Source organism: Acipenser ruthenus, chromosome 6 (assembly GCF_902713425.1).
Source record: "Acipenser ruthenus chromosome 6, fAciRut3.2 maternal haplotype, whole genome shotgun sequence".
Classification (NCBI taxonomy): domain Eukaryota; kingdom Metazoa; phylum Chordata; class Actinopteri; order Acipenseriformes; family Acipenseridae; genus Acipenser; species Acipenser ruthenus.
Genome location: NC_081194.1, coordinates 53,553 through 79,226, shown reverse-complemented (window position 1 = coordinate 79,226; position 25,674 = coordinate 53,553). Strand labels below are relative to the sequence as shown.

The 25,674-nt window shown below is 44.5% G+C and overlaps 1 protein-coding gene across 2 annotated transcripts; it reads right to left on the bottom strand.

The window, feature by feature from the left end:
* Positions 1–830: 830 nt before the first annotated feature.
* Positions 831–25,674, bottom strand: LOC117411325 (BRD4-interacting chromatin-remodeling complex-associated protein-like). Of its 2 annotated transcripts, XR_009328819.1 has the most exons (16): positions 25,361–25,674; positions 23,873–25,193; positions 18,740–18,788; positions 17,202–17,360; positions 16,329–16,374; positions 13,105–13,153; positions 12,069–12,134; positions 9,957–11,603; positions 9,209–9,308; positions 8,989–9,086; positions 8,158–8,207; positions 7,513–7,658; positions 6,629–6,723; positions 6,202–6,304; positions 4,641–5,435; positions 831–4,129 (listed from the first exon to the last, which is right to left on the bottom strand). XR_009328819.1 is itself a non-coding variant. In XM_059024804.1 (15 exons), the coding sequence occupies exons 4-15, from the start codon at positions 17,305–17,307 to the stop codon at positions 4,822–4,824; spliced, it is 3,120 nt and encodes a 1,039-aa protein (XP_058880787.1). In that variant the 5' UTR covers positions 17,308–17,360; positions 18,740–18,788; positions 23,873–25,193; positions 25,361–25,674; the 3' UTR covers positions 831–4,821. The 2 variants fall into 2 exon arrangements, 1 of the variants encoding a protein (XP_058880787.1); XM_059024804.1 differs by having other exon boundaries at positions 831–5,435.

Sequence of the window (25,674 nt, the reverse complement as noted above, 5' to 3'; positions counted from 1 at the left end):
CACCCAGACACACACATACACACCCAGACCCAGCACACACACACAGAGATACACACCCAGACACAAACACACACAGATATACATCCACCCAGACCCAGCACACACATGCACCCATCCAGACCCAGCACACACCCACCCACCCAGACCCAGCACACACACACAGCGATACAGACCCAGACACACACACACACACACCCACCCAGACCCAGCACACAGGAGGCTGTGTGGTCCAGTGGTTAAAGAAAAGGGCTTGTAACTAGAAGGTCCCCGGTTCAAATCCCACCTCAACCACTGACTCATTGTGTGACCCTGAGCAAGTCACTTAACCTCCTTGTGCTCCGTCTTTCGGGTGAGACGTAATTGTAAGTGACTCTGCAGCTGATGCATAGTTCACACACCCTAGTCTCTGTAAGTCGCCTTGGATAAAGGCGTCTGCTAAATAAACAAATAATAATAATAACACACACACAGCGATACACCCACCCAGACCCAGCACACACACACACAGCGATACACACCCAGACACACACACACACCCACCCAGACCCAGCACACAGTGATACACACCCAGACCCAGCACACACACACAGTGATACACACAGACACACCCACACACCCATACCCAACACACACAGTGATACACACCCACCCAGACCCAGCACACACAAACAGCGATACACACCCAGACACACACACACACACACCCAGACCCAGCACACATACACCCACCCAGACCTAGCACACACACACAGCGATACACACCCAGACACACACACACACACACACACACACACACCCACTCACTCCGTACAATAAACAGAACACAGGAGTCTCTTCAAGTCTTTGGCTGTATTTGAATATTAAATTTCAACATTTTTTTGTGTGTGAACATCCAATGAAACAATGTATAACCTAAGAGTGAACCATATACTTACAACTCTGTGCAAAGTTTATATCCAACATAACAAAAATAACTGCCATTTCATTATAAATATTTTTTCTATTTTTCTTTTTTATACAAAAAACTTATTACAAATCAAGTTTCAAGTGAGACCAATAAACGCAGAGCAAAGAATGTGTATCACATGTGAAGCAATACATTCTCCTCATGAAGTCACTCTGTTAAGGCCAAAGAAGTACTTTCTTTTACAAAAACAAGCAGCAAAATGAATCAGAAAAAAGTCAAAACCTAAAAGAAGAGAATGTTTAATCTCTAGTCTTGAAGTAAGGGAAGCTGGTGTAGTGTAGACTTTGAGCCCACAGTAAATGAAGCATGGATTGCATTGCTGTATATTCTGCCTGGCCTTACACACAGGCATGAGTGATGACATCACTCCACGCTTGCGGTTTGTTCTCGCGTGCGGTGATGCTCACTCCTCCTGCACACAGCGATGCAGTATTGCTCAGGCTGTTAATGCAGCCTGACCCCTGTGAGTATCAATGGTGACTTATGTATGACAATCTCTGTCCCAAAACTGCAACCTCTTAAAACAAAGAAAAACAATCCTGCCCATATTAGAAGAAGCAGAGGAGTGAACTGGAGCACAGACCAACGGACAGTGCAGCCTTCCCAGTGTGAGCTGGAGCACTGCAGCCTTCCCAGTGTGAGCTGAAGAGCACTGCAGCCTTCCCAGTGTGAGCTGAAGAGCACTGCAGCCTTCCCAGTGTGAGCTGAACACTCAAACAAACTGACCAAAGTGGAGATGTTGCTCTATGGTATATACATGTCAAAGAACCATTGAAAAAAATGTTCACTGAAGTGTGGATTAAAAATTAAAAAAAAAACTGTATAAATATATTAACCCTTAGTGGTCCATTTATTCAGCGCGTCTCAGGCGCGTCAGGTCCAATTTATTTTCACATGCGCAGTTTATTTTAGACGCGCTGTTTAAAAGTCTTTTTTTTTTTTATTATTATTTTTTTTTTACAGTAAAACGGGTTTAAAAGGTACTGCATATCAACAGGACACTCAGTACTGCATCTCCAGCCCCGCCCCATCCCTTGTTCGCTGTATTTTTCACATACCTCTTCATAGTAGTGCATACTGATAAATCATCTCCTGATCACTTGTTTTATCACCAAACTCCTCAATAATGCGATCCAAGTCATTATTTTATTACTATAACATCTAATAAAAGCTCTGCAAATGTCTGTGATATTGTTTGAGCGCTGGATGCAGAAGCAGCTATCTTGTTTGTTTATGTCTGTGTTATCTATGTGGTGCCGGGGCTATCTGTATTCATGAGATTAAATTTCTTGTAATTTTTTTTTTTGGCTTCTCTCGGCTCCTATCGGTCTCACTCGGCCATTGAATGGTTTTCTCTGCTTTTTCCGGAGAAAAAAACGACTAGAGACCTGTTTTTTACGTCTTTTTGATGATGTTGGACCCTGTCCGACATTGGACCGGAAAGGGAAAATTGCAATGTCGGCCCAGGTCCGACATAGGACCGCAAAGGGTTAATATCCTTCCACTATAAAAGAAAAATACAGAGAATTTCTGGGATCATCAACTGAGTCTGATGATCCACAAAGAACCAGAGGGGGGCGCTCTCCCCTACAACAGACAAGCTCTCCACCAGTCAGCCACCCAGCTCTCCACCAGCCAGCCAGCCACCAGCAAGCTCTCCACCATACAGCCAGCCACCAGCCAGCTAGCCATCAACCAGCTCTCCACCAACCAGCCAGTCACCAGCCAGCTCTCCAACAGCCAGCCAGCCACCAGCCAGCTAGCTAGCTTTCCACCAGCCAGCCAGCTCTCCACCAACCAGCTAGCCACCAGCCAGCTCTCCACCAACCAGACACTCTCTGATATGGTCCTGCGCTGAATCTCACATTTCAATGCAGTGGGAAACTCTTAACTCGGCTACCCTGTTCACTCCTCACCTTGGATTTACCTCCAAGCTCTAGGAACAGTCCATTAATAGTGTGGTTGCTTATAAAAGTGCCTGACCAAGCTCTTAGAGTTCAGGTCTCATTCTGAGACTGTGGAATGGTAAATGAACATGACATCGTCCTGAAAATATCAATTCCCAACTACATGTCAATCCTCAGAAAAAGTGCTGCTATTTCAAGTATGGATTTGGCTCAAATAAATAAATAATAATAAATGTTTTTTTAAATGAAGATCAGCTGGAAGTTCCTTATGCCAATTTGCAATTTGCACCTTTCTTGCGAAAGCTAAAATTCTATACCTCTAAAGTGTCCCTACGCTGTTTGTAACTAGTTTTGTAACATGAAAACTTTGTTCTACCTCTCACCGTAAACGTGTGCATTTTACACTTCGGCATAAAGACCTGGGAGTTTGACAAGGTATGAATGTAGATCTTGTTCAGTCAATAATGCGTGTGGGGTGAGCAGGCAAGTCTGTATCACACAGGCTGAGCAGCTCAAGAGAGGCTCTGAGGATCCAGCATAGCACCAGCTCAAGAGAGGCTCTGAAGATCCAGCACAGCACCAGCTCAAGAGAGGCTCTGAGGATCTAGAGCAGCACCAGCTCAAGAGAGGCTCTGCGGATCCAGCGCAGCACCAGCTCAAGAGAGACTCTGCGGATCCAGCGCAGCACCAGCTCAAGAGAGGCTCTGCGGATCCAGCGCAGCACCAGCTCAAGAGAGGCTCTGCAGATCCGGAGCAGCACCAGCTCAAAAGAGGCTCTGCGGATCCAGAGCAGCACCAGCTCAAGAGAGGCTCTGAGGATCCAACGCAGCACCAGCTCAAGAGAGGCTCTGAGGATCCAGCGCAGCACCAGCTCAAGAGAGGCTCTGAGGATCCAGCGCAGCACCAGCTCAAGAGAGGCTCTGCGGATCCAGCGCAGCACCAGCTCAAGAGAGGCTCTGCAGATCCGGAGCAGCACCAGCTCAAAAGAGGCTCTGCGGATCCAGAGCAGCACCAGCTCAAGAGAGGCTCTGAGGATCCAACGCAGCACCAGCTCAAGAGAGGCTCTGCGGATCCAGCGCAGCACCAGCTCAAGAGAGGCTCTGCGGATCCAGCGCAGCACCAGCTCAAGAGAGGCTCTGCGGATCCGGAGCAGTAACAGCTCAGTGGAGTCCAGCATGCTACTGAGTGAAACAAGACTGCAGCCTTTCCATGAAGAGAATGAGGCACGCTCCAGACCTCCTGCAGCAAAAGGGCGCTGTGAATTCAGAGGAAGGTTATTCAACTACAAAATAAAACAACTCAAAATGTATTATAGGCAATGCCCCCTTAGCATCCTCTTTTCATTACAATGCATCTGAACCTCAAATTGAGATTACACAGCTCCTCTTTTCATTACAATGGGTTTGAGTTTCACATACCTTTAAGGTACAAAAAAAAAAAAAAAAAACATTTTACTAACAAAAATACTGTTCTTCAAATAAAAAAAAGTGCTCCTGTTTCATATACTTGGTCAAGAAGTTATTTTCCGCCCTTCTCAGACATGTTTAGTGTCCCAGGCTGAACCCCTTCACAGTTCAGACAACATGAACACAATACATGGCTTGCTTGGGTCAAGCAGGGCTGTTTCAATACACTTTACCACAGATACATATGCTTACATATGTACGTATTTGTAAATCTGCTATCTCCACAGTCTTGTTTTTCCGTATCACAGTATGGTAGTATGATAGAGACGTGACACACACTCCTTTTGGCAAGATATTTACCTCCAAAGTCAAGAAAAACACGTTTCTTCACTAATAAAGAAACACCTCTTCCCTTCTCCCGTCATACGACAGGAAGTCCCTTTGTGCTGAAGTGCATTGAAACGCTGTGTTCTCTCCATTCTCCAGTGCCTCTGCACTCCTGCACTTGGCGGGTAGCAGTGGGGTGGAGGGAATGGCCCCCCTAACATTCTAAGATGCTGTTAACAGCTGCTTCGAGAGCCGAGTCTGTGTCTGCTGCACCCTGGCCAGCCCGAGGAGTGAGGGGCTTGTCGGAGCGCCGCCCTGCTGGTGGCTCAGCGGATGTGGAACTGGGCTGTGCTGTGCTGATGGGTGGGGGGGGTGCTGGCGGTGCGGGGGGCGTGGCAGTGCTGCTGTTATTATTATTATTGTTATTATTAATATTATTGTTATTATTACTCTTGTTACTGCTCAGTGGGAGTCTCTGGTTTTTCTTCAGGTCCAGGATGCTCTTGATTGCCGTCTCCAGGTGCTGGTTCAGAGAAACCTCCTGCTGGGGAGGGGCTTCCCCTCCGGGGCCCTTGGGCAGAGTCTCACTGGGCTTGGCAGTCTGCAAGTCCTTTCTCGTCTGCTCAGGGCTGCCTGCTGCTTCGCACTGTAACGAGCTGCGTGGAGCTGGGCTGGATCCCCTGGGCTCGGCCCTCAGTCCCGGGAGCCTGGCCTGGCTCGGAGATGCGCAGCCCGGGGAGGAGACAGCAAGGTCAGGGGGCGCCGGCTCCTCACCAGCACTTTGCTCTGCAGGCTTGGCCAAGCAACAGAAGTCCTCCAGGAAGCCGTCTGAAATGATAAGAGATCAGAAATGTCTTCAAAGCTTTGCATTCAAACAAGCCCTGTAAGCAGGGCAATGTAAAGGAGTAGCGGTTGCACTGAAGTGCATTCGTGTGCATGCATTTGTAGGTATTTTTGCTCCTGTATATTATGAAGATATGCCGCAGGATGTATCTGGATTTACATATTTAGTATTGAGTGTTAACCTGGGTATCCGATGGAAGCCACAAAGCCACCAAATTTAATAGGAAGATATATAACCCTATAGAAAATCTTCAACTCCACTAGTTTCATAAACAACAAAGCCTCTTCTGTCTCTGTATCTCACCAGGGCCCATGTATTTTTGTACCTGAATCTCTAAGAAAAAGCCCAGGGTGTTAACCTTGGTTTAAAACTAGAACAGACCCAAAGCAGTGTGTCGTGCATTAAACCCCACTATTCACCCAGGCAGTGTGTCGTGCATTAAACCCCACTATTCACCCAGGCAGTGTATTGTGCACTAAACCCCACTATTCACCCAGGCAGTGTGTCGTGCATTAAACACCACTATTCACCCAGGCAGTGTATTGTGCACTAAACCCCACTATTCACCCAGGCAGTGTGTCGTGCATTAAACACCACTATTCACCCAGGCAGGTGTCAGTACCAGCCTGTGACCTACATTCGCATCACACACTACAGTCCGAAAACATTATCTTAGCACTGGGTCTCTACCATTTTCATTGGACGATATCCAGAATAAGAACACGCCTGTCTCCCGATCCTGTGTCTCACCTGGGTCCATGAGAGACAGCCGCTTCCCCCGAGTCAGAGTGGCTCTCTCCTCCTGATTGAACTCCCTGTCAACCATCACCATTTCTGAGGAGGGGTTGAGCCGCTACAGAGAAACAGAAAGGAATGGGGAGGGAGTTACATTTCCAGACTGATAAACCCCACAGTGCTGCTCACAGCACTTCACAAGCATGCTTCCATGCACAGAACTGCTGTGCTGCTCCAGTGCGGGACTCTCTCTGACACATGAACTTAATTACATGACAAGATAACCTAATAGACTCAACCTTAACAGTTAAAAGAAATGGCTGATAGCAAATACATTCTGCACATTTTTCTTTAACATAATGAAACAGCCATATGTGGCTCCCAGGTGATGGTGAAATGCTCTGCTAATGATGTCCAGATGAAAGACAGAAGACAGAATCACCTTAGACTCCTCCAATAGTAAGCGCCTGTACTTGTTCAGCATGGCTTGTGTTCTCTTCAGTAACTGCGTGGACACAGCCTCAAACTCATCATCCACTGGAGGAAGGAACAAAGGAAATAAGTGAAGCATTAATAAACACTGTGCTGACACCCCATGTGCAAGCACTGCTCAGCAGACACCGCCGTGCAAGCACTGCTCAGCACAGACAGCACCGTGCAAGCACTGCTTAGCACAGACAGCACTGCTCAGCACAGACACCGCCGTGCAAGCACTGCTCAGCAGACACCGCCGTGCAAGCACTGCTCAGCAGACACCGCCGTGCAAGCACTGCTCAGCACAGACACCACCGTGCAAGCACTGCTCAGCACAGACACCACCGTGCAAGCACTGCTCAGCACAGACACCGCCGTGCAAGCACTGCTCAGCACAGACACCGCCGTGCAAGCACTGCTCAGCAGACACCGCCGTGCAAGCACTGCTCAGCACAGACAGCACTGCTCAGCACAGTCACTGCCGTGCAAGCACTGCTCAGCACAGACACCACCGTGCAAGCACTGCTCAGCACAGACAGCACTGCTCAGCACAGTCACTGCCGTGCAAGCACTGCTCAGCACAGACACCGCCGTGCAAGCACTGCTCAGCACAGACACCACGTGCAAGCACTGCTCAGCACAGACACCGCCGTGCAAGCACTGCTCAGCACAGTCACTGCCGTGCAAGCACTGCTCAGCACAGACACCGCCGTGCAAGCACTGCTCAGCACAGACAGCACTGCTCAGCAGACACCACCGTGCAAGCACTGCTCAGCACAGACACCACTGTGCACTGGACAGTACACATTTATAAAGACTGAATACAAAGAGGTTGATGCAAGCGCACTGTACCTTTTGTAAACTCTTCTTGGGAGGGCAGCGATCCCTGAAAGACGTGGTAAGGCAGCAGTCTGTGTATCGCCTCGTCCACACAAGTGAAGGGGGAGCGGTCGGCTGCATGGACGCAGGTCTGGTTCTTGTGCAGCTGTTGTAGGATACTGCAAGAAGACATGAAGCTTGATCACAAAACACACCAGAGATGAGGACCAGCTCACTGGAATCCTGGGTAAGCAGTGGAACTTTCAGAAACCATTGTGTTGCTCTCAGACAAGAATAACAAGCACCCCTCATAACTGCAGTGTTGTGTGCAACTTAAAAAAAGAAGTCATAAAGATGGAATTCAAATCTTAAGTTTAGATGAACTGCCAACTTGGTCTCTAGAAACATGTCTTTGACACAAAGAACTCAACATGAGGGCATTACCAGAAGATACAACCTTAAAAAAGTCTACCACAGTACATGTGCTCAGGATGCTTTTCTTGTAGTTATCTCTTTTAAATATGCTTTAACATACCTCTTTGTCATTTACATTGCTTACCTATGTTTACACTGTGCTTAATTTCACTCAGCTATGCTTTTGCTTCAGGAAACTTTTATAAAAGTGTCAGCTGTAGATGAGACAGTAAATGCATAAATGAATCAGCATAGTTTACTCACAAGCTTCCTTTTGTTAGCTGTTGAGATGCTGGCCTCTTCTGTGTACCAACCTGAGAGTGAGACAATGTTGAACAACACAGAAGATAAATTAAAACTCAGATCCTGCCGTGTCAACAGCAGTTTCCACACAATCTGTGTGTTACCTCAGCATCCAGCATTCCTCCACCCAACAGAGAACCAAACCCCCAAATAGAATGAGTTGGAGCACACAGCCCGGCACGACGACACCGGCACCGAGCACACAGCCCGGCACGACGACACCGGCACCGAGCACACAGCCCGGCACGACGACACCGGCACCGAGCACACAGCCCGGCACGAAGACACCGGCACCGAGCACACAGCCCGGCACGACGACACCGGCACCGAGCACACAGCCCGGCACGACGACACCGGCACCGAGCACACAGCCCGGCACGACGACACCGGCACCGAGCACACAGCCCGGCACGACGACACCGGCACCGAGCACACAGCCCGGCACGACGTCACCGGCACCAAGCACACAGTGTCGTCGTGCTGGGCAGCATTCAGCCTTTTAAAAGGAACAGGTCTGAGACTGTGCAAACACACAAGACGTTTCCTCATTCACACAAACAACACACACACATTGGTAAAAAACCACTTCCGAATGCATTTGTCCCACGTGTGCCAAAGCATTTGAACTGTGTGTTCTGATGAAGGGGGCTCTGTCTGGACACTATTAAGCAGGTGCAGTATATTCTCTAAGTATCTGAAGCCTGGTACCTGTGTGTTCTGATGAAGGGGAGTCTGTCCGGACACACTGTTCTGCAGGTGCAGTATATTCTCTAAGTATCTGAAGCCTGGTACCTGTGTGCTCTGATGAAGGGGAGTCTGTCCGGACACTCTGTTCTGCAGGTGCAGTATATTCTCTAAGTTTGTCGATGATCCACCCAAGACCTTACCAGCTACGAACAAAGTGGAAATATTAATTTTATGCTCATGAAATAGATGGATTAAAAAAAAAACAAAAGGCATAATTAATGAGGGATAGGATATTCCACTATAATCCCTTGAAAAGAAGTCTTGCCTTTGTTACTGAGGAGGTTGGCCAACTGAGGTTGTCTTGAGCCATCCTGCAGCTTTGAAACAAATCCTGCTGATGTCTGAATCATTGATTCCTTCTGAACCTGCAAAGTTAGTTCAGATAAAACAACAGCTATTAAATCAAGTGGGATAGAGAGAGGTACTGCATCACCAGAAGTGATAATGTGATCATGCTGCTGATAATGCTAACAAGAGGTGAGAATGGATTTTAAAACCCTGGCTATCTCTTGGGTCATTCCAGCTCAAGTGGACCGAATTCTGGGGAGGACGATGTTTCCTCCTTCTGTGGTTGATGAGACACAAACCATGTATGATGGTGGCAAGGGTGCCAGGTGTTGTGTGCATGACAATGATCTGTGTCACTCCAGCCCCACATGAAATAATGAATTGCTATAAGAGGGTGAATAACCCGTTAGTCCACTGGAGCTGGAATGAACTTAACCCTGCAGACCTGTTCAAAAGCCTCGACTAATTAGTTTTGTAAAACTGTAGGGGTGAATGATCAAACTCTTCTGATTGCTGCACAAGGTATACAAGACAAATGAATCATTTTTAACAAACAAATTGAACATTTTCCTGCAGTATTAGCATCACTCACCTGCAAAGGCTAGTTTCACAATTAGTGCTAATCAGGGCCTGTGAAACAAGTCGTACATATGCCACTTTCATAAATAAAATAAAAAATGCAAATGAGTAACACTCAGCACTGCACATGCAGTGGGAAGCTGTACCTGATTCTGCCCAAACTGCTGTGTTTCAAAGTGCTGCTGCTGTGCCACTTGATTCCCCACGTGCAGAGTGCTGGTGCTGGATGCTTGGGACACAGGGATGAGGAAGCGGTGGCCCATGCTGACGGGTACCTGCTGCCTGACCTGTATCTGCTGCTGCAGGGCTTGCTGGGCAGTGCCTCCTTGAACCCCCGGCTGGCTCTGAGCTCCGTAGCCAGTATGCATGGAGCCAGTCGAGTTCATGACAGCAAACCTGTTCTGGATCTGAACGCCTTGGACCATCACGGATCCCGGCTGCCCACTCATGGGGAACCCTGCCCGGGCTGTAGGCATGTTCCCCTGGGAAGGCGAGAGATGCAGCACAGTGGGAGAGACCTGCTGTAGCTGCTGATTAACTAAGAATTGCCCTCCAGGGGCTGCAAAGCTCTGCCCGGAAACCAGCTGCACAGCTGCATTGTGATTGGCCAGGATGGAGCCAGAGTAGGAGGGGTTAGCGGAAGTCTGGTTGCTGAAGGCTGAGTCGGCATTGTTAGATAGCAGCTGGCCCTGTTGGGTGTGCAGGATCTGTCCATTCAGAGCCTGGACGCTGTGTCCCATGGAGCTGGGGGTGACGGAGAGGGAGGTAGGGAGCAGGAACTGGTTCTGAGATAAGTGGGGCTGCTGCTGGAGCTGCTGGTGCTGCCCTCCCATGGGAGAGTGGATCACAATACTGCTGGCAGAGTGGTTGATCCCTTGGTGCCCGGGCGTGGCTTTCCGCAGCCCTGGATGACTGGCGATGTCGACTGTCATCTGCTGCTGCTGCTGGCCTGCTTGGGGAGAGCTGTCTGAGACGTAGGGGCTGCCCTGCTGCTGCTGCTGGGACTGGATTCCCATGCTGTTCACACTGTACACAGTCTGATGGCCCACCTGCAGGGGCTTGGGCTGAATGCTAATGGGCCCTTTCTGGCTCTGGTTTGCAGCCATGGCAGCGTTCCCCCCCAGAGACTGAGAAGGATCCCTCTGTATGATGATGTTCTGCAGCGGCAGGGGAGTCTGGCGCCCACAGCCTTTGAAGGGCATGGCCAGCTGTGTGCCCACGGAGCGGCTGAACATGGGAACACAGCCGGCACTGCTGCTGCTGGGCTGCCTCTGGACCAGCAGCCCGCTGCCCATACCGGGGGAGGAGGGCTGGCCCGACTTCAGGATGATCTGGGGTCGCTCCAGGTTGTTTATGGTCATCATGGGGGGCTGGGTATTGAAGGAGCCCAGCAGCTGGATGTGGCCGGCTGGGTGTCCGTTGCGCAGGTGCTGGGGGTGGACTTGCTGGATGAAGCCGTGGGGCTGCATGTTAGGGAAGTGCCCCCCCGTAGGCTGCTGCAGGAGAGGGAGGTGCGACAGCCCCAGCTGCTGAGGGAAGGGCTGGCCCGGGCCGAGGGAGGACGACTCCAGGAAGGCCTCCTGAGCCAGGGTCTGCTCTGTGATGTTGGCCTCCTGGAGGGATTTCTGCAGGATGTCGAAGGGCTGCTCCTCCCCCAGCTCACCCCCCATCGGGGGAGAGGCGCCCCCAAGCTCGTCCTCCAGGAACTGCAGGCTGCTGGAGAGCTGCAGCCCCGCCTCCGCAGGTCCCCCCAGGTGGTTACTCACATCCTTCAGGATCGGGGGGCCGGCACTCTGCAACAATATATATAGAAAAAGAATCCAGTCAATATCTAACTTGAACATTCAGTGTATAGAAAACCTTTCTGCCAACACTTGTCATATGACTACATCCTACTCCCCACTGTAACAGTTCAAGGGGACCCAATGATGTGTATGTATAACATATTTACAGAGGAAGTGTTATTTCTAGATATGCTGATTGGATATAACACACAGAATACAAGTGTATGGTGTCTGCAGCCACTCCACCTTGCCATCTTTGAACAATTTAAACACTTCTGAAGGTTAGTACCATGAATTCAGTAAATGGTCAAGATTTCTAATTAATTTGTGGGGGGTAAAGTGGTACCACTATGCCTGGTTGTGCATTATAAACATTATATTAAGAGCTATATAAAATTAGCAATACAGGTATAACATCCAGAGGTAAAACTACAACACAGCACAGAGAAGTGAAGCAGGCTCCTCTGTACTCACAGTGGAACTGGCAAACAGGGAGTTGGCTGAACCGAAGGCAGCGCTGGCCAGGTCATCTTCTTCAATCTGGAAAGACAGTGTTTCTACCTTTATTTATTCACTCTAGCTCGCCAGTGTGGCTTACACACAGTACAACGCATTCACTCTAGATCGCCAGTGTGGCTTACACACAGTACAACGCATTCACTCTAGCTCGCCAGTGTGGCCTACACACAGTACAACGCATTCACTCTAGCTCGCCAGTGTGGCTTACACACAGTACAACGCATTCACTCTAGATCGCCAGTGTGGCTTACACACAGTACAACGCATTCACTCTAGCTCGCCAGTGTGGCCTACACACAGTACAACGCATTCACTCTAGCTCGCCAGTGTGGCTTACACACAGTACAACGCATTCACTCTAGCTCGCCAGTGTGGCTTACACACAGTACAACGCATTCACTCTAGCTCGCCAGTGTGGCTTACACACAGTACAACGCATTCACTCTAGCTCGCCAGTGTGGCTTACACACAGTACAACGCATTCACTCTAGCTCGCCAGTGTGGCTTACACACAGTACAACGCATTCACTCTAGCTCGCCAGTGTGGCTTACACACAGTACAACGCATTCACTCTAGCTCGCCAGTGTGGCTTACACACAGTACAACGCATTCACTCTAGATCGCCAGTGTGGCTTACACACAGTACAACGCATTCACTCTAGCTCGCCAGTGTGGTTTACACACTGTACAATGCATCCATGAAGTGTTTCTGCATGCCATTTTTATTATTGTTTTTTTGTGGATAACTCCTTTTATTTGATTTATGTTTAGCGGTGTACAGTGAAGACTTCATTCAAGCACATTGGATACAATACATAATTCTCCAAGAACAGAGGGTGGGGTTAATAAAACCAAAATAATCAAATAATCCAAAATATTCGGGCTGCATTTCCCTATTCAGTGTTGACATGGAAGAACATATTTAACACATCCTTCCTAAGTGTTGTTCGTCAGGAGGATCATACATACAATGCAAAGAGAGGCACTTACTGATTTACTGCTTGAGCCATGAAGATAATCATTTAATGCCTGCACATCCCTGTGTAAAAGACATGAAGATAATCATTTAATGCCTGCACATCCCTGTGTAAAAGACATGAAGATAATCATGTAATGCCTGCACATCCCTGTGTAAAAGACATGAAGATAATCATTTAATGCCTGCACATCCTGGGTAAGAAAGACATGAAGCTGAAAGTCCAGAGCAAAACACAGACCTGCAAATTCCAACAGCATTTTAAAAGCATCTTTTATATCAGCACCAAACAGCACCCTATATAATTAGCGCTAGTGATTTTCTGCAATCGCGGAATCTGGGACGGAATCGCAGAATTAGGCATTGGGAATGGATTTAGACATTTTGGGAACGGCACTTTTCAATGTTGTCTTTTTCACCTCGCAACTCCGGTTATATTTTCTATTTTTGCACTCCACCCAGCCAAGCTGAGTTCATTCATCATGTGACTTCACTCGAACGTCTCTGCTGGAACTCAACATGGTGGCTGCACCAATGAAGAAAAAAAATGCAATGTTTCAGCAGAAGACAGAGCAAAACCATTTTCTCATTGTCTATATGAGGGTGGTGCGATACTGTTCTGAAAATGTGTGTCATTCGATTGATAATGTCAATACCAGATCACTTTGCCAGTTGTTTAGTTTATTTCTTTACACTCTACCTGCATTTAATAACCCTATAATTAGCAATGTTAAACCATGACCGTTTCTTAATGAAATGATATAATCGGACAATGAAGAAACAAGCTTAAAGCTTTTTCTAGCAATACGTTCCTTAAAGGAAAGTGATCGCTTCACTGTGTAAAGGATGTGGTCACTACACTACACACCGTTTGTTTCATAAAGACGCCTCTTGTTCCACTTAGCAAATAACATGAAAACATTAAAACAGGCGCTATTTAAATTAGAATGGGGTGGTACAGCACTGAACCTGTTAGAGCCACCAGTCAGTCAAGCACTGTTTCATTATCCTAGTTATTGAAATGCCAGTAAAACGCTAAACTTCATTTGTGTCGCTGTATATAGGATTTCTCTCACATGACATTGCTGGACTGTTACTAAACTGTTTCATATGATTTAGTGTTATTGTAATGCCAGTGTTAGTGGAAGACTGTAAATATGATTCTCACAGCAGTGCTGGACTTTTCTGAACTGCTGTAAATAATTCTTATTTTAATGCCAGCAATGAGCCAAGTGATGTTTATAAACATTATGAGAAGGGCTCCCGAGTGGCGCATTGTGACAGAAATACAATGAGTTTAGGTTGTAAATCTCCCTCCCGACCTGTGAGGGCGCTAAGCAGCGAAAGGAGAAGTCTTTGGACAGGCTGGCCTGACAGTTCTTTCTCCGGGCCGGGAAGTCGGTCAGTCTGGAAGAAGGCGAGAGACTGTAGCAGGAATGTATTGACCCGGAAGGTAAATGACGTAGCAGCTGCAGACAGTAGAGACAGCTGCACTCGTTTACCAAGGGGTCATGCGTGACAGCATAAAGGGGACGGAGAATCGCAAATCTTTTCCTTCGCTTTGGTTACGGAAACATAACCCAGAAGGACCCGTGCAGCATTTTATAAAATATTGTGGGTGTTTGTTTGTCTTGTCTGTAATTGTTATTTGTGTTTTATAGACAGCTAACACGTTCCGGAGCTGTCGCTAAGGGCCAGCATAAAACCTGGAATAGCAGTGCAGTATTTGTCACTCATTAAACTGTATCACCCACCACAAGCACTACAGCACACACCCAGGACTGGTGACCGTGGTTGTATATTGTGGGAGGGATACCTGTGTTTATTGTTTGGGACTGCAACCTGTTATTATTTAACCCCAAATGACTGTCAGCGCTGCATATACTTCATTAGGGTTTCACTTACCCTATTATATCTAGATTACACATTGCTGGGGATCATTGCTTTGGTCACCAGACCTGGAGTATAAAAATAAAATACCCCTTTTCCATACCGGATTACATTCTCTGTCTGTGTTATTCCTGCACTGCATCACAATCAACCACTTTGTCACACGCATTCAGTAAAAGCGCTCTGCGTGGAGTGCAGGACGCACCCTATAGCCTGGAGACCGCAGGCTTGAATCCGACCGTGACCGGGGGTTCCTGGGGGACGGCGCACAATTGGCAGAGCGCTGCCCGGGTAGGGAGGGCTTTGGTCGGCAGGGGAATCCACGGTTCACCGCGCAACGGCTGAAAGGGCGCCTGCGGGTCTGCACTGGAGCCGTTCAGATCTGTGCTGTCCTCCGGCACTATAGGTCTGGTTGCTTCGCTGTGGATCCGCAGTGCGAAAAATGACGGATTGGCAGGAATCGGGGGGGGGGGGTGGGGGGGGGTGGGGGGTGCAGCGGTGAACCTGGATAAAAAAAATTGGGCATTCCACACTGCGGAGAAAACCGGGGTAAAAACCATTGACGATGACTACATTTTTTAAAAAGAGAAAAAAGAAAAATAAATAAATTAACATTATAACATGTCTGAAGTGCCTTCAGGTGCTTTAGTTACTATTATAGCGGCAAGAGTCTGATTGAAAATCTTGGCTTTAATAAAAAACATTTAAAAAGAAAAAGAAAATTGTGGTAATATTTGTAATTGAACTTTAACTACCAACATTATATTTATGTTCAAATGCCATGTTTAATTATTTCAATACATTGAAAAAAACACAGTGGGAAAAGCGGACTTGGTCATTTCTGAACAGTGGAATTTGGTTTTATTCACCACAATGGAGAATCAGTAGCCCTGTATAATATTCTATGGACATCACTTGGTGATGTAATGCTCACAGGACCATACTTCCAAAGAGTTCACTCCAGTCTTTTATTAATGCCTGTTTCTTTAAAACAAAAAAAATAGGACCAAACCACCAAGATAAATTTTTGTACTGAAAAAAGTCCACTTAAGCACTCTCAGTGTGTTTTGTTTTAAACATGATTCTTTCTCCTTTCAAAAAATAGAAGTTAATTGAATAATGGAAGAAACTCTTTGAAAACATGGCCCATAGTCAGTAAACCATGTGATTAGGGATTCAAGAGCACCCACTACAGGTATTGTTATTTATTGCACCCTTGTGTTCCCAATGGCTTGTCCTGTGACATCATCAAATACCTTTCACTACCCCCTCGGAGTTGCTTTGCTCAAAAACAAATGAATCCAAATGACTGTCAGCGCTGCATATACTTCATTAGGGTTTCACTTACCCTATTATATCTAGAAGACGACGGTCATCGTCATCATCCATGACAACTGAAAGTATGAGAACACAAGAACACTGATTATAACACATCACATGATGCACACACTCCATGAGAACACGAGAACACTGGTTAAAACACATCACATGATGCACACACTCCATGAGAACACTGCTTAAAACACATCACATGATGCACACACTCCATGAGAACACTGGTTAAAACACATCACATGATGCACACACTCCATGAGAACACTGCTTAAAACACATCACATGATGCACACACTCCATGAGAACACAAGAACACTGCTTAAAACACATCACATGATGCACACACTCCATGAGAACACTGGTTAAAACACATCACATGATGCACACACTCCATGAGAACACTGCTTAAAACACATCACATGATGCACACACTCCATGAGAACACAAGAACACTGCTTAAAACACATCACACGATGCACACACTCCATGAGAACACTGCTTAAAACACATCACACGATGCACACACTCCATGAGAACACTGCTTAAAACACATCACACGATGCACACACTCCATGAGAACACTGCTTAAAACACATCACACGATGCACACACTCCATGAGAACACTGCTTAAAACACATCACACGATGCACACACTCCATGAGAACACTGTACGTGATGCATGTGTATCAACATATGAAATGAACTGAATAAGTAAAAGAAAAGCAATAGGCAAGTGTATGTTAAAATATAATAATAAAGTAACAGACAAACTAACGTTAATAAACTGTCAAACTAGATTAACACAGCACCGCGACACACGTTACAAAATGCAGCAGCACTATACAAGACATGCACATTATTTAACAGAATGGTGAAGCAACTCACCAGAATGGGAAACGCCAAATTGCTCGGCGACTTGTGTGTGATTCAGGTTTTTTTCAAGAGCTCGAACAATTTCCAACTTTTTGTAGCAAGAGAAACAGTGCCGCATTTCGCCATTTGTTTACATGCCATTTTGTAGCGATGAGGTGAACTCGTGGAAATCTGAATACAAAACGAGGCAATGACATGATGACAGTTCTGGAAAGATTAATAAACCAATCAGTGTGCCTCAAGAAACTCCCGCGATGACAAGTTGCTTTTGAAAAGAGTTAATAAACCATTTTAAGTTTGATGATAATGAGTTATCAGGTTGCAAAACAGTACTGTACCAGTTGTGAACTCATTGCTATCGGTGCCAAGAAGGTGTTCTTTTAAGCGAAGTTCCTGTTCCTTTACAATGGGAAAAATCAGTTTCACCGCAAGAGTGTTCCCTTAGGCGAAGTGTTCCCTTAGGAGGTGTTCCTATATGTGGAGACTACTGTATTATGATACCAAACACAGAACAGTGTTAGCATCTGAGCGATTAGAGCCGGACACAGAACAGTGTTAGCATCTGAGCGATTAGAGCCGGACACAGAACAGTGTTAGCATCTGAGCGATTAGAGCCGGACACAGAACAGTGTTAGCATCTGAGCGATTAGAGCCAGACACAGAACAGTGTTAGCATCTGAGCGATTAGAGCCAAACACAGAACAGTGTTAGCATCTGAGCGATTAGAGCCAAACACAGAACAGTGTTAGCATCTGAGCTGTTAGAGCCAAACACAGAACAGTGTTAGCATCTGAGCGATTAGAGCCAAACACAGAACAGTGTTAGCATCTGAGCGATTAGAGCCGGACACAGAACAGTGTTAGCATCTGAGCGATTAGAGCCAAACACAGAACAGTGTTAGCATCTGAGCGATTAGAGCCAAACACAGAACAGTGTTAGCATCTGAGCGATTAGAGCCAAACACAGAACAGTGTTAGCATCTGAGCGATTAGAGCCAAACACAGAACAGTGTTAGCATCTGAGCGATTAGAGCCAAACACAGAACAGTGTTAGCATCTGAGCTGTTAGAGCCAGACACAGAACAGAGGTTATCCGGGGTTCAGATATATATTGAGATAAGAGTTTTGAGAAGAATCACAAATGTTTGCTTTCCGTCTGCAATTCCACACCTTGTAAAAGTGCCATCCTTTTGTATATACTGTAGTTACATTGAAACTTCAGTAAACAGACGGATGGGCCTAACGAAATGGCTTAAAAGAATGAAACTGTTCTAGACTGATTTTACAGCTTTGTGTTTCATTTAAAGGGCCCAGGGTTTCAAGCAGGATTTCTGATGGATTCAAATAACAAAGCCACTTGATGTACTGTACTGTAGCTCTCCAATTCACTCCCAATCTGCAAGCAGTGTTCTGCTGCAGGCAAGTCTAACCTGACGCCTCTCCCACACCAGGAAGATAAAACTAATGATATGGTTTACCAGGAGGGACCCTTAAACTAACAATAACCAAAAGAAAGAACGCTTTTACAATTGAACAAAAAGCACCACTTACTGAGTTATAGCGTGGCACCTGAAGATATTCATTTAACACCTTTAAGTTCCTGTGTGAAGAAAAGAGTTTAAACTGATGGAACTGTCCAGGAAGACAACACACATCACATTGCTGCATTCAATACAACACATTCGATTTTTCAGTTTTTAACTCATCCGTAAGTTAATAATAGTTTTAATTCTTAATATTGAATGCATATCTTCATCACTGTTGTTTTATTTGTTGCATTAAAGTGTTTTTTTAAAAGCTGTTACAATTATTGTCTTAAGGGTGAATATAAATCAGATTCTACAGATTGTTCCCATCACTATCTAGTGTGGAAAATAGACTGGACTCCAGGGTCCAGAGTCATTTCTGCAATCCAGAGAGTATTTTTGGTTTCATACTTTACATAAAATATATTTTACTCTCCCCACAGGTGGGAAGGTGGTGGTTGTATGATGTCAAGCAAACCCTACCCTTCGCCTGTCCCCATTTCCAAACCCAACCCATCGCCTGTCCCCATTTCCAAACCCAACCCTTCAGCTGTCTCCATTTCCAAACACAACCCTTCAGCTGTCTCCATTTCCAAGAGCCCAACCCTTCACCTGTCCCCATTTCCAAGAGCCCAGCCCTTCGCCTGTCCCCATTTCTAAACACAACCCTTCACCTGTCCCCATTTCCAAGAGCCCAACCCTTCGCCTGTCCCCATTTCCAATCCAAACAGCTTTAAGGGGAGGGTTCACATTTGAAGCAAGGATTCACACTGGGTTCCAGTACTTTATATATTTGTCTTTATATAAAGAAATGTCATGGTCAGCAAGACACAGCTTTGGCAAATATGTGAGAGCAGATTTCAGAAACGAAAAAGGTGTTCCTCATTTGGGATTAACCCCTTTCAACACTGCAGAGCGCTCTAGTAGTATAGGAAAGAGAACTCCACTCAACACTGCAGAGCGCTCTAGTAGCATAGGAAAGAGAACTCCACTCAACACTGCAGAGCGCTCTAGTAGCATAGGAAAGAGAATTCCACTCAACACTGCAGAGCGCTCTCGTAGTATAGGAAAGAGAACTCCACTCAATACTGCAGAGCGCTCTAGCAGTATAGGAAAGAGAACTCCACTCAACACTGCAGAGCGCTCTAGTAGTATAGGAAAGAGAACTCCACTCAACACTGCAGAGCGCTCTAGTAGCATAGGAAAGAGAATTCCACTCAACACTGCAGAGCGCTCTCGTAGTATAGGAAAGAGAACTCCACTCAATACTGCAGAGCGCTCTAGCAGTATAGGAAAGAGAACTCCACTCAACACTGCAGAGCGCTCTAGTAGCATAGGAAAGAGAACTCCACTCAACAATGCAGAGCGCTCTAGTAGTATAGGAAAGAGAACTCCACTCAACACTGCAGAGCGCTCTAGTAGTATAGGAAAGAGAACTCCACTCAACACTGCAGAGCGCTCTAGTAGTATATGAATGACAACTCCATTCAACACTGCAGAGCAGTAACTGTAATATACTAATATTGATATGCCTAATTCTAGTTATTCTTCAGTACAAGACGTGACACTATTTCGTTAGTTGTATTACAGTAGCCTTTCTTATAAGTTACTTTAGTGCTGAAATTTTCACTAAACTTTATTTTTCCTGGAATATACACAATAAAAGTGACTTGGGAAATGCTCACTTGTAAGCACTGCGATGTACATGTAATAACACTAGCCCTATTTAAGCAGCTTGTTAAATCTGAATAGTACCCACTTTGTTCATTTGAATATTTTAACTATTGGGTCATGCCACAGTATTTGTTTGTCTGGGACCCCAGCACAATTTAAATAGATTTATATTTCAATACCGTGTTGCAACAAACACATGACGTAGAATCCCCATTATGTATAACATTTATGTTCTACACTTTTGTTTTATACTTGCCTAAATTGCAAGTTTTATAACTTTAAATTGGTAACAAGCATCAACAATTCAGTGCTGTAAATTCTACCTTTCATTTGTGACTGTTTTGAAATCTCACAATCTTTACCTATTAGCCCCATGAAGCCACAGGGCTGCTCTCGCAGGTCCAATCCTGTGCTGTCCGCATTGCTTCGGTATCATTTCAGATGAGGTACACAAAGCACTCCCTGAAACATGGATGGGCTTATTGGCCAAACCAGTCCATTGCCTCTGGTAATGCCCTCTGTGCATTGTGACTACACTTAAGTCAATGAAAATATTTGACATGCTTTGTGTACTTTGTAATTATATGTTTGGGGGTGACCAGATCTCGGGACGCATACCAAAGATTATTAACCTTTGTTTTAGCCAATTAGGATGCATTTATTATTATTATTATTATTATTATTATTACTATTATTTATTTATTTATTAGCCGACACCCTTATCCATTTGCCAGCCAGTGGTTTATAACACAGATATGAGCATGCGTGAAAAAGGAATGTGTTACAGAACAGAAAAACAGAAGACTTTTGGGTCATTTAAGCCCCCTGCATTTACTAGTGACAAGGAAAGAACAGGCACTGCTGGTCATTGTTATGGTAGTAAATGTGTGCCTAATGGGGAACTTGGGTTTGTATCCAGGGTATTCTCTGATGAGAGCAGTGGGTTACCCGGACACATATGGTAGAGTAGCACTATGCTCATTCTGGAGATCACAAAATACAATAGCTTGATGGATGCAAACAGAGAGCTCTTAGCTGAGAAGTACCAATCCATAAAACCTAATAGCCCTGGATTAGGCTAATTAAGAACACTTTATTAATACTGACACAGGTCAAAAGTATTGTACAATAGCGGAACTTCAAAAAACAGGAGCCCATGAAACTAGTTTTACAAAAACAGTAAACTGAATATAAGAGGTCATGAAGAAAAGAAAATAAATAGCTATTATTAGAATTCTTAAATTAGGAATTAAATTGTTTCCAGGTGTTTGAATCCCCTCCCCCACGTGGGCATATAGCAAAATGAATTGTTTGTGTGTGTGTGTGTATATAGATAGATAGGATAGACACACATACATACATACATACATACACACACACTGCAATCGTGCTTTATAAACAAATATATGTGTACTGTACCAAATAACTGCCTTACCAATGTACAAAAAGCAGTCTACTCAGGATGTGTTTATATTTTACAACTACAGGTAATTCAGTGTAACCGTTTCGCAAAATGTACTGTTTATTCAAAGAATTGAAACATAATATTTACGTTATGAAAGAATACAATAGTATTGTTTTTTTTTTTTTTTTTGCTTGTCTTAAAATGATGGCGGTCGTTAATAACTGCGCCACACACCCTGTGATAGTGCCAGTCAAAGCCGTTTTCAAAAACATTAATTTTAATATTAATATAATAACGCCGGCGAGTCAATACAAAAATACACTTTTATAACATGTTACAAAAGGTACTTCATCTGCCGTACACTGTTTTAAAAAAAAACACACATCACTACGTAAATCCGAACAAAAGGTGTTTTGTTCCAAGGCCCAACCAAGAACATGTTTCTGTATTCCCATCTTGAATTATTTAACAGACCATCTAAATAACCAAAGAGCATTTTTTGGCAGCTTTAAAATTTGTAAATACTACTCAGATTGTAAAAAGTATACTAAACAACGAGAAAATACAACGTGATGAAATCCAAATACAACGATCACTTAAAGAAGGTATAATAAAATAAATATGTTAGTGTTGCATCAAAAACAGCACAAAAAACACAATAACCCTGCACAATTTTTTTTAAAAAAAATGTTTATACATTCAAAATAATAATCGTTTCTTTTTGGAACCCATTGTTAAATAAAACTCCCAACATAAATTTAATTTAAACGTTTTATTTTACAAATAAAAAACAGACCTCGATGTTGTAAATCATCCCTAATAAAACAAACGTTAAAAAGGTATCGATAGTGATTACATTTTAACATTATAAAACGGAGAAGACGTGTTTGTTTTTCTACTTATCTGTAGCAGCACAGTAAGTAAACATAACAACCCAGAACTAAGCCATCAGTCTTTAGAAATGCAGCCATTTTAAAACATCTTTCATTTCGCTGCGGTAAACAACCTCAAACGATTTTCGATAAAAAAAAATAGAAACAAAATTAAAAAAAAAACAAGCTTGCACACGCAGGAAGAGAAAATCGAAACACCCGAGAGATCGGCGAACATGATTAAAAAAAAAAAAAAAAAGCGCGTTAACCAGAAAGAGAAGAGAGAAAAAGAGGGAGGAGATTATAAAAGATTATTTTTCTTTTTTTCCCTTCCTCTCGCAACCTCATCAAGGGGGTGGAAAATAAAAAGAAAACGAATTTTAAACCAGTTCAATGAGTCATTGAAAAATTCTTTTTTTTTTTACTCAATTTGGTGCGCATCAGCAAAAAATTCTCGGTCAGTCTCTCTCTCTCTCTCTCTAATTTACTCACTCACTCTCCCTTCTAATCTAGATCGGAAACCTATTTCTGTCTTCGCTTTTTAGAAATGTAATGTGTAGCAATTTTTAATGTCCAAAAATAGACTCAATTGACAGATCACACAAAGAAAGTCGCCCTGTGATCACATACGCTTTTTTCTTTCGCCGAGGTGATGGCAGTCTTCCGCCGAAAGCTTTCCTCGCTTTTGTTTCCTTGTTTGAAACTACGTAAAATATTTTGTCGAAATACATAACTGCCAGGTTAAATAAATCCTTTACGTTCCTGAGCACAGGTGTAACGTGGCGAAAATCTTTCTTTTTCGATCTCTCGTTTCTAATTTGGCCCTGAAAACCTAACGTGGTCTTTCCCATTATTTTTATTTGGAAACCTCAGGTTACTGCACCGTCCCAAAACAGAGCTAAATAATGGCCAGCCATAAATATTTATTTAAATTTGCATAACATCAAGACGGTTTTAAAAAAGAAGGCAAGCCAGTCTGACCCCTCTTGAAACCTAATATCTCCATTTGGCAACTTTTAATTTGCTCCCCCCTCTTCTGTCTCTCCCTCACTCATATATCTTTTTTCTCTCTCTCCCTTTTCTGTCTCGGATAGATTTTGTTTCCCACTCTCTTCCCTCCCCGAAGGAAGGGGAGGAAGGAGGTTGTGTGTTTTTTTTCCTTGAAATTTTTATCACAAAATTATAATACACTCAAAGGGAAACTCACCGTCATGAAAAAGCAGTGCCTTGTCAACGGGGTTTCCTCGCCATCACATCAGGGGCCGCAAGGGCAGTGCCGCTCCTGCAGTCAGAGCCGGGAGCCCCATGCTTACTACCACTAGCGTTGCACACACATACACAAGGAACCGGGGAAGTTGTTAAAGCAATCCAGCGTGTGGCACGCAGTACTAAAGTGTCCCCCATTTTCAACAAAATAACTTTGCTTTTTTTTTTTCTTGAATCACATTAGGCTTTTTAAAAACCCTGCTGTAATAAACTTTAAAACTCAAACGCGAGGGGGTGGGGTTTGTGCAATAAAAAAACAAACACACACGCTTGCTTTAGCTTTCCTGTAGTACATTCAACACAGCAATTTACCGGCTTTCCATTAAATAAATGAGCATCTCCTCGAAGAACGTTATTTTGGAGACGGATCAGAAACTCAAACACACCTCTTTGTTATTAGCCGCGCAGTATTCAGTTAGCAGGCTAGGTGACTTGTACTTCTCAACCCATTCAAAAACAGTTGTCAAGTTAGCTGTTTATTCTTCAGCTGGATATTATCCATTTTATGATGTAAAATAAAACCAGATGAAAATAAAACCAGAATGTGATGATCCATTTACACAAAAGGGCAATCGACAGAACTCTCTTTGAAATAAAAATGTTGCAAAACAATTTAGGAACACCTTTGAGTCGTAAACCTGCTTTTTATAAAGTTAAATTTGCGTATTCTCATTTCACAAAACAATTTTAGTATCGTCTCATACCACTGTCCCCGAGAACGGAGCCAAACCAGTGCATTGCCTTTGAAAACATAAATACGAGTACATCTGTAGAACCTGATGAAACAGACCATGTCACGTCTGCAACAAAATGTGTGAAAACGCTGCTCTCCAGTAAAATTCAAGTGGCGATATTTATCTAAGGTGAAAAGGCGCTCAGAAATGCATGCTGGTGCTTCTGTAAGTATAGTTGTAAATGTGTGTTATACAGTCATGTTAAACATGTTGAATATAAAAATAGACAGGCAAGGAAACCAAAACGGATCAAAGTGCCACGTGGAATAAAACAGTATGCACGTACAGTCAGCAGATGCTGTCTACAGAGAACAGCATGCAATTACATAGCAACGTGTATTTGTTATTTTTGAAAAGGCAAGGAAATACAGACACATTAAAATAGCTTTAGAAAGGGGTTGTTTCCTATGGCAGGTGGTTGTTATGGAGCTGCTGGTGTTTCCTGTAAGCAGTTAGCGCATCTTTGTAATTTGCTGGCGGGGCTGTAGAGGACTCTCTGTACCACGTGCTGCAGCAGCAGTGTGGGTTCTAGAATGAGAAAGTACAACGGCGGGGTTTCAAGGAGATGTAAACAAACTGGAATGTGCATTTCGGATCTTTTCATTGTAACGTTAAGGAAGATTTGCTCATAAATCTCACTTTTCATGTTATTTCATGGTTACAAAACAGCATTGAAGTAAAACATTTGATCTTACCTGTACCAATAATTTACACAATTAAAGAAAAATAAGTAACAGTAACTGCATTGATGTGTGTGTTACTGGGGTTGTTTCCCTGCCGTTGCACTGGTTTCTGTCCTCACTGTACTATGAACGGAGTATTCAGGGAACACTCCTGTCTGGAACAGTCAGCCCGCCTCTCAGAGAGCTCCTTGCATAATCACCACACCTCACACAAGAGCCATCCTATAAACAGGGTGGCTGTCGAGACACTTCCTGGACACGGCATGGATCTTTCCATTGGCTAGATCCCGCCTGGCCCCGCCCCACCTCACTGTACACACCGGACT

Excerpts from the sequence above, each read along its gene's own strand:
- LOC117411325 (XM_059024804.1), bottom strand. The coding sequence starts at position 17,307 with ATGCGGCACTGTTTCTCTTGCTACAAAAAGTTGGAAATTGTTCGAGCT. Across the intron at positions 11,604-12,068 it reads CCCTGTTTGCCAGTTCCACT|AGTGCCGGCCCCCCGATCCT; the intron begins GTGAGTACAGAG and ends ATATTGTTGCAG. Across the intron at positions 5,436-6,201 it reads GCTGTCTCTCATGGACCCAG|ACGGCTTCCTGGAGGACTTC; the intron begins GTGAGACACAGG and ends TTATCATTTCAG.